This window comes from Thamnophis elegans, chromosome 1 (assembly GCF_009769535.1).
Source record: "Thamnophis elegans isolate rThaEle1 chromosome 1, rThaEle1.pri, whole genome shotgun sequence".
NCBI classification, from domain to species: domain Eukaryota; kingdom Metazoa; phylum Chordata; class Lepidosauria; order Squamata; family Colubridae; genus Thamnophis; species Thamnophis elegans.
This window is the reverse complement of record NC_045541.1, coordinates 159,425,669-159,439,624: the sequence shown is the minus strand read 5'-3', so window position 1 is coordinate 159,439,624 and position 13,956 is coordinate 159,425,669. Positions and strand designations below refer to the sequence as shown.

Sequence of the window (13,956 nt, the reverse complement as noted above, 5' to 3'; positions counted from 1 at the left end):
TCATTTATTTATAGCAATAGCAATAGCAATAGCAATAGCAGTAGACTTATATACCGCTTCATAGGGCTTTTCAGCCCTCTCTAAGCGGTTTACAGAGAGTCAGCATATTGCCCCCAACAATCTGGGTCCTCATTTTACCCACCTCGGAAGGATGGAAGGCTGAGTCAACCCTGAGCCGGTGAGATTTGAACCGCTGAACTGCTGATCTAGCAGTAGCCTGCAGTGCTGCATTTAACCACTGCGCCACCTTGGCTTTAAAACACTAGTCGGTTGGATACCCGTGCTTCACTACTCAACTATATGATCGGGCTTGATAAATTGAGAGTTAAAGCTTGAACATTAATGAGTAGTTGTGATCAGCCTCTCTTCTCCCCTTCTCTCCATCAGGCTTGCCCCACAGAGGTCTCTCCTATTATCCCCTTCTCTCCCTTTCAGGTGGTGAGGGGGAGTAGAATGTCTAACTCCTTAGCATCAGAGCGTGTTAATAATAATATAAGAAATACTAATGATCATTTCGAAAAATCTTTTCTTAGCAAGCACCTAGAAGCCAAGAGGAACATACATGCCAAATCAAATCTGAAATTCTGGTCAGCCCTATTCATTAGTTTCTTAGGCAAAACATGACTATTGTTCATTAAAGGGCTCTCTTTCCTATATATTCCAATCTGGTACCTCAAGATGTATTACCTTTTTCAGCCAGTGAGACTCTGTAATTCTCCAAAAAAATGACCCTCAGCTTGTTTCCAACCCCAGGATCATTGTTTACCACATGGCCCACAGCAGTGATCAGCTTTATTATCATTTTAGCCATATGATACCCAGGAGCAGCCTAGAAGGAAGGAAGCAATGCGGCAGTTAGGAGTTGAGATTACGATAATAATCATGACTACCAATTCTACTTCCAAGCTGAATAAAACCTGCAGAAGCTGCAGAACACCAACATAATCAAGGAAGCATCTTCTGACTAGCATCGAAGAAATTGTTAGAGCAGCCTTAGGCCAACCTGCTATGCTTTCAAATGAAATGGGATTACAACTCCCAGAACTGTTTAGAATTCAATTGAAGAATTGAAGGTGACTTCTTCAGCTTCAACCTCAATAATACACGGGCAAACAATTGATACAAACTCAAGGTAAACCGCTCCAAACTCGATTGCAGAAAATACACTTCAACAACAGAGTGGTCAATACCTGACTCCATTGTTACATCCTCAACCCCCCACAGCTTTAAATTGTCTACCATGGACCTCACCCCATTCCTAAGAGGTCCGTAAAGGGTGTGTGCATAAGACCACCAGCGTGCCTACCGTCCCTGTCCTACTGTTCCCATTCATTTGTATTCATTTATTTCGTTCATATCCATGTTTATCTTTATACCTGCTTTCTTGTACATGATTTGACAAACTAATAAATACAAACACAAATAGAATTTCCAAAGAGGCCCGAAAGAATTTGGAGAGTTGCATAACTGTATCTAGAAAGCACCATTTGGAAAAAAGTGAGCTAAAATGCATGGGATTTTTCATGGGGGGCGGGGAGTGGTGGCAGGGGAAAATGGGATATAAAAGCTGCATATATTTAAGGAATAACTTTCACTGAATTAAAGACATGGAGAGAAAGAGAGTGTGTGAGCAGACAGATGACAGACAGGTAGACATAGAGATATCTACATAACTGAATATTCTTCACAGCTCTTTAAATATTAAATGGATGTGAATCTAATTAGTAGTTCAATAGGAAAAAAATCAGGAAAATTTCAAGGCTGTAGGCTCAACGGGGATTTTTTTTAAATCCTAGAAGACAATGGCAGACATTTCCATAAGAAGCAAGCTAAAGAAGGAAACAGAAGAGAGCGAAAGAGTAGAAGAGAGAGAAGGAGTGGAAAGAGGAGAGAGGAGAAGGAGAGAGGAAGGGGAAGTAGAGAAGAGAGGGATGATAGAGAGAAGAAAGGATGTAGGGAAGAGGAGAGAGGGAGAGGAGATAGGGCGGAGGTGAAATAGGATATAATATGGTGTATGGAAAGCAGAAGAGCAAACAACAGTTGTGGTTTGATGGTAAGAGGAATTGATATAATATTGGATAATATGAAATAGTGATTGTTAAGATGCAATAGTATACTTGTGGTTACATGTATGAAAATAAAAAAAACCTTTTTTTAAAAAAAGAAGCAAACTAAAAGGGCCATAATTCTGAAGGTGCCTGGATATTCTACTTTTTATGATACATCCATATCTATTCAAGACTATTTATACATACATACATACATACATACATACATACATACATACATACATACACAAATGTGCACACATGTGGGTGCATGCGCACACACAATTTAACCTGGTGAGAAAACAAGAAAGACTCTCCTAATGCTACCTATGTGAGTAATTAGAAATGGATTAGTAATAATAGTTCAGGATAGAAAATGGCATTTCCAGCAATGTTGCAATTTGCTTTGCAGAACACCCAAAAGATGAATCTTGACCCTCAAATCCATCACTCACTTTTCCTCCAATTATCACAGTCCGGGGCACAAATGGCTTTGTTGGATCTCGTTTAATGCCTGCAAAGGAGAAAGACCAGAGATCCTAAGCTTGACTTCTGTCCAGGCATAAAGTAGTCATATTTGCCTCTTCCAGCCCCCATCTCTCTTTTGGAGTTGCTTTCTTTGAGGTCCATCATGTCAGCTCAGCTCTTTCTTGAACAACTGCAGCCAATTTGGCTTCCTTTGCCCTTTCTTGCCATGACGTTCCCAACTTTGAAGGTGCTGATGGATACCTCTGGAATTCTCAGACAATCTTATGAACATTTTCTTCAAGTATCGTGGCTGCCATTCTGCTAACCACGTATCACAAGCTGATAGCCTGACATTACTAATGTGGGAGGGGAGGGAGGAGAGATTGGAATATAGGGAGGAATCAGGGTGGGGGAAATGGGAACCAAGCTGTGCCAGCCCATGGTGTGTCAACCCAAGGTCAACCATCAGAAGACAGAGCTGGAAAACTATAAATGTAGGGTCCATTATCCAAACAATATGAAGTCACCCAACTGGACATTGACTGATGGTGTTTTGTTCAGCAGATGCATTCTCAGTGTGCCCAGAGAGAGAAATACCTGCCTCTACCTAGGATCGAACTCACAGGCTCCTGATTGGGAGACTAGGCCACCACACCACTGTTTTGTTTCAGATTGTAATTCTTTAAACATTATTAGGCATTTTTGTTTACCATTTGATTCTATTTTAAAGCAGTGTTGTTGCATTTATGCAAGCAGAGAAAGCTAAAAAACAGACAACTCTGTTTGCTGTGTGCCAGGCACAACTTTACTCACGGTTGTACATGGTGATCACATGCAGGCAATTCATGAGTTGCCGCTTGTATTCATGAATTCTCTTGACTTGCACGTCAAACATGGAAGCTGGGTTGATCTTCACTTTATATTCCTGCTCCAGTTGCTGGGCAAATTTGACTTTGTTTTCCTGTGAAGAGGAAGGGAGGTATGACCACTTGTTTGGTTTCGTAACCAAGTGAAAAGAAGACAGAACCAGCCAAAAATCTTTTTTGCTCAAGGTGTTACTTTCAATTCTATTTGCAAAGATTGACTAGGTTGGCAATGGAACAAGTTCTTCTAGTCAGCTTTCTTGCATCCCCAATAAAAATTGACTTATTTGCTTTTAGCTAAGGACATGTCTTTGAAACACTACTTCCATTTTGTAGTAGCCCACCATTGAGGGAAGATGAAGTAGTCCAAGGTACTACAGCTTGAGCATAACATTTTCTCCAAGAAAATGGAGGAAAACCTCCTATATGGACATTCTAGGTTGCATGCAGGAAACATTTTTGGAGTTTGAGTTGGCTTTCAATTGGTCTATTGCAGGCTGCTTCCTCCCATCCTGTCACTGGGCTGTGAGCCCCATAGCCACTTGTACTTCACCTATAGAGAATGTAGAAACTTACCCAACAATTATTTCCTTGTTTGCATATATGCATGTTGTTGTAGCCTGCTCACACCAACATACTTTGGTAGAAAGTGTATTGTACTTTGTGAAAGACCAAATTTGAGTCTTCCCTGAGGTTTGTATTCCCTCTGGTAAGCAGAAATATGACAAGATTTGCTCAAAAGTGCCTCTTACGATGGCCCTTATCAGTTCACTCCAAAGCTTTTCTGAAAGTCTTATTGTATTGCAGTCTTCCAAAACCTGGTACTCTCCAGATTGACTGCCAAGGAACTGTCAACGTATTGTATTTTTTGGAGTATAAGATGCGCCTGAGTATAAGACGCACCAAGGCAAATTAAAAAAAAAAGTTTTTGCACTCTGCAGACCTCCCCAAAACAGCCCATTTTCCGCGAAAATGGGCCATTTTTTTTGTCAAAAAAAGGGCATGCATACATCACAAATTATCTGTTTTAGCCTAATGCTAAAACAGCCTCATGCTAAAGCATGATAAAAATGCTGTTCTATATTTGTCACTTGAATGTTCTTGAATTTGCCATATATAAACAAAATGCAATGAAAGATGATCTGTAAAGCACTTTGGAGACAGAAAATTCTTTGAAAAGGGGAAATTCCCACTCTCCCTTTCATTCCCCTTACCTGCTTGACTTTGGCCACCTCTCTGATGAAAACATCATCATTCACAAACCGATGCAGCTTTGTTAGCTGACTCAAATCTTTCACGTATTCCTCCCCTATTTTCTGTAGAAAGAAGAAAGAGATTTCACACATTCATCATCTCAAAAGATGGAACTCTTGAAGAATCCAGAGCCATCCCATTGTCATCGCCCACGGATACTCATTGTGGCACCTACTGCTTCTGAGTCTATTGATCTCTCAAAGATACTTTAGGCTCAATATATGTGGCTCAGGGTTGAACTGGGAAGTCCTTCATTCTCTCTGAGGTTACTTTCATTACCCAACAGCAGAGGTGGGTTCCTACCGGTTCGGACCGGTTTGGCTGAATAGGTAGTAACTCGGCCGAACACAAGACCATACCGGTTCTATCCTGGGTGCCGCCATCTTTATTTTCTGTTCTGCGCATGCACAGGACAATATTCAGTGAAAAAATGTAATTTACCCCCTTTTTAAATGGTGTGTGCATGCCAGTCCCAAAGATGGGCCGTTTTTCATAAAAACGGAGGCGATTTTGCCTTTCTCCAGCCTCCAGAAGCACTCTTAGAGCCAAGGTGGCGCAGTGGTTAAATGCAGCACTGCAGGCTACTTCAGCTGACTGTAGTTCTACAGTTCAGCTGTTCAAATCTCACCGGCTCAGGGTTGACTCAGCCTTCCATCCTTCCGAGGTGGGTAAAATGGGGACCCGGATTGTTGGGGGCGATATGCTGACTCTGTAAACCGCTTAGAGAGGGCTGAAAGCCCTATGAAGCGGTATATAAGTCTAACTGCTATTGCTATTGCTACTCTGCAGGCTTCAGCAATGCTGGGGTAAGGCAAAAATGCCTCCGTTTTTGTGAAAAACTGTCCATTTTCCACCCCTTCCCAACAAGTAACATTATCAATGCCTGGATGATGGAGGATGATGTTACCTAATTGGGTAATGAAATGTCTGCAAAAAAGCAACCAAACTCGGAGAGCGCTAACCATCTTTCCTTTTATTATTCAACAGGTTCTGCAGGTTGCGAAATCGCATCAAGACCTACATAGGCTGTCCCAAAGGTGCTTCTTCGCTCAAAGATAAAAGACAGAGATAATTCTTTCGAAGACAGCAAAGTCCACATTCTGGACAGATAGGACCACTGGTTTGAAAGAGGGATCAAAGAGGCCATCTACATTAAGATTGAACAGCCCTCTCTCAACAGAGGGGGAGGGATAGGACTACCTATCTCCTGCTTATAACCACAGTCCCTTCAGCAGTTCCAAGAAGGTTCCACACCCATTTGCACCATTCAGGGGACCCTGAGGGCACAGATAAACCTCCAAGTGGCTTCAACGGCTCTCAGAGTGCGAACAATCAGATCACTGCAATCCTTCCATCCTCCACCATTGAGTCAAAACTGAAGAAGCTTCTTGGATGAGAAACGAAACTTCTTCAAGGAAAAATAAAGTCCAGTTGCCTTTTGAAAAAGCACCTTTGGGACAACCATGACTTGTATGACTGAGAATCTCCATAGACGCCTGTTGTGGCCCAGCAGGAGCCATTGGAGCTGTCACCAGACTCCGGCAGCGAGGGGCCCTATGAGTCGGCTCTGGAGGATGTGGAGGACCCTGGACAGGGTTCCGACTCCGAGCAGGGCACAGAGAGGCTGGTTGGCCACCAGGAGGCGCCTGAGCCTTGGACCAGTGTGGAGGAGACAAGGGAGTGTGATCCGGACGCCAGTAGTGAGTTGTTCCTGGATGCCCGGCACCGAAGAGCTAATAGGTGTCAGGAACAGTTGTGCAAGTACAGGAGGTAATTGTACTCAGCTGGTGGTCATTAGGCTCCTCTCCAGACTATAAAAAGACTGCTTGTGCACACGCCCCTCTTGCAGAAGTCAACGCAGGAACTAATGTCAGAGAACATTATTGTGAGCTTGGTAGACTGGATTGCTGCCACGGCTTATCTGTATTGGATTGCTGCCAAGGCTTATCTGTACCGGTTTGCTGCCAAGGAGCTGTCTGTCTGTTAATTAAATGCCATAACTTATCTTTGGCTCAGAGTGTGTGTTGGTATGGGACGAGGGGGGTCAGAACAGACGCCTACAAAGACTATTTAACCAGAATGAGAGCAGATGAGTAGAAGAAGCAGAAGCCGATATCCTACTTACAAAGTGTTTTCAGAGCTTTGAAAGGAGATGGAAACTGCCTGATTATACATCAGGAATTTTTTTTTAAAAAAGCCCAATGATTTAAAAAGCACATACAAATTATTACAATAATTATTTTCGCTACACAGAACAACTGAATGTTGTTGTTTTTTACCTCCGCAATTAATTCTGCCAGTCCTGGGTTGCAAAGCAGGAGCCAACGCCGAGGGGTGATCCCATTTGTTTTATTCTGAAATTTTTCTGGCTCCACCTCTGCAAAGTCCTTGAACCTGAAAGAAAAACAAGGAAGTTGTTCATGGAAAACCCTCAAGATAGAGTAGTTAAACAGATTGTTGACAAAAAACATGGGCCATCCAATCTTTTAAATTTTCAATTAATACCAGTTGCATAATTACTCTGCACTTTTATTTATAAACTTATTTTTTGCATAAATAAATTGAAAGGTGACAGCAAGGCTGGAAGCAATAGCATCAGGTTTTTAAAAATGTATTTATGTTATACCTAGTACAAAATTATTTCACAAACCATTACTGTATTGATGAATTATTTGCTCCCATAAGGTTTACATTCATATGATCTGCTTGATTAGGTCATTTAAAACAGTGGTCTCCAACCTTGGCAACTTTAAGACCTGTGGACAAAGCTGGCTGAGGAACTCTGGGAGTTGAAGTCCACAAGTCTTAAAGTTGCCAAGGTTGGAGACCACTGATTTAAAGAACTGGCAAATTTAATGGAAGTACTTGCACAGAGTCTTAGTTTTTAACCTTGAATAGAATACGATTCAGCATGTCGTAGTTACTCTGAAAATGGGTTAATTCAGTAACTATGTAAAATATGTTGAATATCCTGTTCATTACAGAAGAACAAAAGAGGCCCGCATCTGAATCATAATATTTAGCATAAATGCTTAAAATTAAAATTATTCATGCGGGCGTTTAATTGTGGCACTCCCTGCAAGCTTGAAAATGAAGGTGTCAAAACACTAGAGATGAGGTAACTTTGGGAAAATTTGTCCTGCAATCTGTCACCAAAGAATGCATATGGCAACACGAAGTTTGGGAGGGCAGAAAATTATCGAAGCAACAGACAAAATTATATATTAGCACAAACTCAGGGGCACCCAGAGTTCAGCTCTAAACCTCAAAATTGATCCCAAAGTAGAAACATTCAGAAGTCTAAATCAAATCAAAAACTTTTCTGTTGGCAAAAGTAAAAGGAAATTGTCCCAGGTTGCTGTATACAAACAAAATACACACCACTACTCACACTTGAGATTTGACGATATCGGAGTGAATCTTTGCAACTCCATTCACAGCGTGAGAGCCAACAATGCAAAGGTGGGCCATGTTAATACGCTTGACCCCTTCCTCTTCAATCAAGGACATCCGCCTGAGGCGGTCAACATCCGTTGGAAACAGGGCTCTGATTTTCTGAGTATGTGTGAAGGTGAAACGCAACATCAATTAATCCCATTCAAGTGCATTCCCAACTATCCATTTCAGTCTGGATTTTAGCAAGAGAGCATGCTTGGACTAACCGCATTTTAAAAGCAAATGCTGTACAATTGGCATAACTTTTTTTCCCAGTTCAATATGGCTACCTGAACAGAGACTTCTTGACTGAATCAAAAGCTCAACAGCTTTTCCAACTTGAAAAGGATCAGTTTTCACAAAACCGTTCCTTTATATTTTCTTAAATTCATCCAGAAAATTAAGAGCCATCAGAGAAGGTTTAATGAAACCCTACTTACATCCAAATGTCTTTGATTGATTTCATAGATAATCTGCAAGTGTCTTGGAAGCAGCTTCTCCACCAGCTCGACTGGCCAACGTTCAAGAGCTTCAGGGAGAACGGTGTGGTTTGTATAAGCAAAGGTCTTTGTAGTGATATCCCAGGCCTTGTGTTTTTGAAGAGAAAGACAATAAGGCAAACTGAGAAAAACAATTTGTGTGATCATTCTTGTGCATCCTCTCCCAACTCCTCCTCCTAAGCCATGTACTTTGTATCTGAGGATATAGTTTTCTTACCAGAATGCAGAAATCTTACATTACATTTGTTACTATTGAGAACTGTGCATATTATTAGTTATCAAGATTCTTCTCAACCCACAGCCTATTTTCTGGAGTGTCAGCCCCACCCTCCCAGCTTTTTGTTCTTTGCAAATGTGATAAGCATCACTTCTATCTTCTTGTTTAAATCATATTGATAATGTTGAACATAACTAAATCCAGGGCAGAATCTTGGAATACCTTACTACACACTTCCTTGAATATAGACATATAGATCCATATAGTTCGATCAACTAAATCTATATTGGAACAAGACCATCCATTCCACATTATTCCATTTTATCATGAAGGTGGCTATGGTCAACTTTATCAATTGCCTTATTTATTTATTCATTCATTCTATTTCTATAGCCGCCCATCTCAGCCAAGTGACTCTGGATGACTTACAATTCTGAAACTATAAAACAGTCCATACTATTGAAAACAACCACAATGAAAACACCCAAACAGTACATCCACGCATTCCCCATTTCAGGTGAGAGTAATGCTGGAAGCTGGGAGTTAACTAGAACAGGAGGGAGGGGCTACATTCCAGAGGAATAAGAAACAGCAAAGTTTAGATTATCTGGGAGAAAGAGAATCAAGACAGCTTCTCCCGAGGAGCACTCGGAGTATAATTTAGTGATACAAATAGTTTGCTTTAGTTTGGCATCTTTCTTGTTTTTTGGAGCCTGACATCACCTACTTCGTAGAGGTGAAGGAGGCAAAAAGTAGTATTTCTCCTCTACCATTGTGTTTTCTCAGTGTCATACAATGGAGTTCCTCAAATGGTTCAGGCCATTTTGAGATCTGACCTTGGTCAAGATCACATACAATCCCCAGTAGATACTGTGATATATAGGCTATATACACTTTGGAAGACAAAATCAATCAAATTAATCATGACTTTAAAACATATTCAATCTCTTGTTTGGCTAGATTCCTTTGGATGAGTTTCAATTCTTATACTTTGAGAATGCAAACAAATTGATTTGAGTTTGGCTTGCTGCTTGCTCCTCATGGAACATTACATCTAGTAGAAAACGGTTGCTCAGTCACGGCCACAAAGTCATGTATTTCTCCATTTAAGAGTGTTAATCCCAGCCACATTAAACAATCATGCCTTGAAAAGGCAGAGGGAAACCATGTGATCCTAAGAAGGAACCCGTTGGGGGCATGGTTATGCTCATTCCCTTGCACTCTCTGAAGCATTTTTGGAATCAAATCCAAAATAATTATATAAATATGAATACAAATATAAACATATTCTATAAGGTACCAATGGCAAATGACTTCCAAAAAAATTAGCATTCATGTCCATTAAATCATTAGGAGTTAAGCCCAACTCAGAAACTTTACCATACCACCATAACATTTTAACTCAGCCAAAGAGACTTTCCACCATTTTTTGCTTTTTCCCTAGAACCCAAGTAATATGGAGTGGTGGATATGTTCTGTGACACCTGTTTAACTGTAGTTCTAATACATGTAGATATGCAAAGTAGGGAAATGCAATGTAGTACTGTATGTGGCAGCAACTGATGCCTTGCCAACAACACCCAGTAGGTGGAGCTAATGTGAACTTTCATGCCACAGTGGAACCCTTTCTCGCAGAACTAAATATCTTCTAGGCCAGGATTGTCAAACTCCCATTGTCATGGCACTGTCAATATCAGGACTTTTTTCTACTTCACTAAACTGGGCATGGACGTGGCCAGCACATGATGCATCTGGCCCACAAGCCGGGAGTTTGACAGCCCTGTTCTAGGTTGAAGGCCACCCTTAGCCTTAAGTGGTTTTTAGGTTTCGTTGGTTTGGTTTATTGGATTTATATGCCGCCCTTCTCCCAAGGACTCAGGGCGGCGTACAACATTAAAAAACACATATTACAACAGTTAAAAAAAAAGATAGAATATCCAAAAAACAAACCCAATTAAGATTAACAATAACATTTTTTTAAAAAAATAGATTAAAATTAACAATAATCAACAATTTATTTTGTTTTGTTCAGGCCAGGCTGGCTTGCTGGAAAAGCCAATTTTTTAGGGTGCGTCGGAAGGACCGGAGGTCGGGGATTATACGAAGCTCCGGGGGCAGCTCATTCCAGAGGGAAGGCGCTCCCACAGAGAAGGCTCTCCCCCTGGGGGTTGCTAGCAAACACTGTCTGGCCGACGGGTACCACACTCACACCAAGTTGGAGGCTAGGCCAAGGCAAAGATCAAATTTAATTTAGTTTACATCTACATTACATGTAGTCCATTATTGTATATGGACTACAATAATAGTCCATTATTAATGGACTAATTAATTACTGTAGTAGTTAATGGACGAATACTTTGCCTCCTCCCTGTATGCACCTACTCCCTTTTTGTTAATTATTTAAAAAATTCTAGTGCAAATATTTATTTCATCGTGTTGCTTTTATATTTGTAAGAAGTCTGGAGATTTTGATAGCATTTGAAGTTATGTTGGAACTGATTGCAGCCTAAAGGTTATTGCTTTACAATAGCTCTCATCACCATGAAAGTGTTATCATGTGGTAAGATTATAACCTTGAGACAAATCTGAGGGTATTAGTACACCGAATTAGTACCCCTATTCCCCAAATTTTGAGATCTAAGACAATGACTGCATGATTCAGTTTACACAATATGCTAGACTAGGTCAAAATGAGGTTTAACCTGTTGCATGAACCATGCCATCAAATTAAGCATTTTATTTGTTTGGGCATTGCACAGCACCTTATTTTTTTAGATTTAGGGTTCAGCATATTTTGTAAACCAACTTGTGTTTGTCTGAAAACTGGAAATAGGAAGCAAAAGAAGACTTGAAGCCATGGCACAGAAACTACAGAATCAGGGGCCTGGAAAACAGAGCGAAGGTCTTGCAAACCCTAGAAGCACAGCTGACAACAGAAAAGTGGTCCCAACCTTGGACCAGGGCAGCTTCTCTATATCCAAGAAGATGCGCATCAACTCAGGAATAGCCATGGAAGGATGTGTATCATTCAGCTGGATTGCAACCTATTGAAAACCAAGAAATGAAATATGTTTAAAAAACGCAGAGAGAAAAGTTTAAGCAGGAACATGGAATCAAATCTATCAGCTCACTTGACTAAAAGTTAAGTCAAGCTAGAGAAAGCAATGCATTTTACCTGGTTACATGCCATCATTATTACTACCCCACATCTCCCAGAGCAGGGTTATCAAACTCAAGGCCTGGGGGCCAAATCCGGCCCATGAAGTGCTTCGATCTGGCCTGTGGGGATATCTTGGAAACAGCAAAGGATTGACCCGCAGTTCCTGCCAGCAAAACGGGGCTTGGGTGGCTGTGATAGCCTCCTGCAATCCTCTGCCAGCACTTGGGCCACCACAGGCCAATGTTCCCTCTATTTTTTTGTGTGTGTATGTGTGTGTGCGGAAAAGTATAGTGTTTGAGCGGCACATTTTCATGCCTGAGCACCTGAATTTTTTTTAGCCATAATTTCCATCAGAGCCGATGTTGGGGAGGGGGGCAAGGAGAAAAAGGGAGGGGGAGGGAAAGAAAAGGAAATGAGAAAGAAGAAAAGGAAAGGAAAAAGGAAAGGAAATGGGAAAGAAGAAAAGGAAAAAGGAAAGGAGAAATGAAAGGAAAAGAGAAAGGAAAGGAAAAAGGAAAGGAAATGGAAAAGAAGGAAAGGAAAAAGGAAAGGAAATGGGAGAGAAGAAAGGAAAGGATGAAGAAGGGAGGGAAAGGGAAGGGAAAAGAAAAAGGGGAAAAGGAAATAAGCAACGGAAAAGAGAAAGGAAAGGAAAAGAGAAAGGAAAGGAAAGGAAATGGAAAAGAAGGAAAGGAAAAAGGAAAGGAACTTGGAAAGAAGAAAGGAAAGGATGAAGAAGGGAGGGAAAGGGAAGGGAAAAGAAAAAGGGGAAAAGGAAATAAGGAACGGAAAAGAGAAAGGAAAGGAAAAGAGAAAGGAAAGGAGAAAGGAAAGGAAATGGAAAAGAAGGAAAGGAAAAAGGAAAGGAAAAGGAAACGAAGATAGAATAAAGACAGAAAGGGAAAGGAAAGAGTGGAAAGGATTGGTACTGCTCAAAAATCAAGTCTCAACATCCCGTGGACCCCTTTGGCTCAGGCAGTCCAATTCCACGCTGGTTCCCGCTCTGCGCAAAGCGAAGGGATCGCGGAAAGACTGCCCAGTCCAGAACGGGACTTCAGACAACGCAATGCCTGAGAAACTCCAGATGTGCAGAGAAATGGCCTCTATGAAAGCGAGTTTGATACCTCTGTCCCAGAGGAACATCTTAATAAAAAGGTTATTGGGCAAAAGCCCTGATTAAACTTCATAAGTAATCAAACTATTCTCAGTTTACTTTTGTTTTATTTGTTAGATTCAAAATTCCCTTTCCTCTAGGACTTAAGGTGGCCCACTTAACACTCCCATCTCCAATATTATCCCCAGAACAAATCTGTGAGATTGAGTAGTGCGACAGTATCTGGTCAACATCAACCAAAGAGCTTCTAAAGCTGAGTGAGTCTAGATATGATCATGGGTCTTCCTGGTCCTAGCTTAATACTTTCTGACTTCATCCCACTGGTTTTCTATACCCAAGATAGTATCCCACTTCACTACTAAGTTCTGCATGCCAGATCATGACATGCCTCAACCCAATTCCCCCCCCCCCAGATATATCACTCCAAATGCAATGACCTGGTCTGGGAAGGAATCAAAAGCAGTCCGGACACTTTCAGTAGTCCCAAACTTGGAGGCTTTGTACCGTCGGATAATGTCTTGTAAGGTGGCAGCTACCACAAAGTATTCCTGCTTCAGACGCAGCTCCTTGCCTTCAAAAAACTATCAGATGAAGAAACAATATCAGGATGGTAAGAAAAATGCAAAGTGAGTCTGAGGAGGATCAGACCATTAACTGTATTTATGACTATCATGGCAAAGAAATACCTGACTGCATGCTACATTTTCTTAAATTGCCATTGCCCTTCTTGGTTCCTATGACATTTATCAGCAGATAAGAAAAGCAGTTTGAGCATAGTCAAAACCCTCAAATTTAGTTTTAGCTACAAGGAGAAGGAGAGGCTTGAAGAAAAGGTGACATTATCTTTTTGATTTCAGTAATTTCCCTCTCCCTTGCAGTGAGCCAGCATGAGGTTGC

The 13,956-nt window shown here is 41.1% G+C and overlaps 1 protein-coding gene across 1 annotated transcript in view; it reads right to left on the bottom strand.

The window, feature by feature from the left end:
• PYGL (glycogen phosphorylase L) overlaps nt 1-13,956 on the bottom strand; it is a 47,359-nt gene that overhangs the window by 10,865 nt on the left and 22,538 nt on the right. The window contains exons 9-17 of the mRNA XM_032236729.1: nt 13,497-13,640; nt 11,737-11,829; nt 8,509-8,655; nt 8,025-8,188; nt 6,913-7,027; nt 4,594-4,695; nt 3,330-3,477; nt 2,504-2,562; nt 688-829 (exon numbers count right to left, since the gene is read on the bottom strand). Of these exons, the coding sequence (XP_032092620.1) occupies nt 688-829; nt 2,504-2,562; nt 3,330-3,477; nt 4,594-4,695; nt 6,913-7,027; nt 8,025-8,188; nt 8,509-8,655; nt 11,737-11,829; nt 13,497-13,640 (1,114 nt within the window). The remainder of the gene's footprint in view (nt 1-687; nt 830-2,503; nt 2,563-3,329; nt 3,478-4,593; nt 4,696-6,912; nt 7,028-8,024; nt 8,189-8,508; nt 8,656-11,736; nt 11,830-13,496; nt 13,641-13,956) is intronic.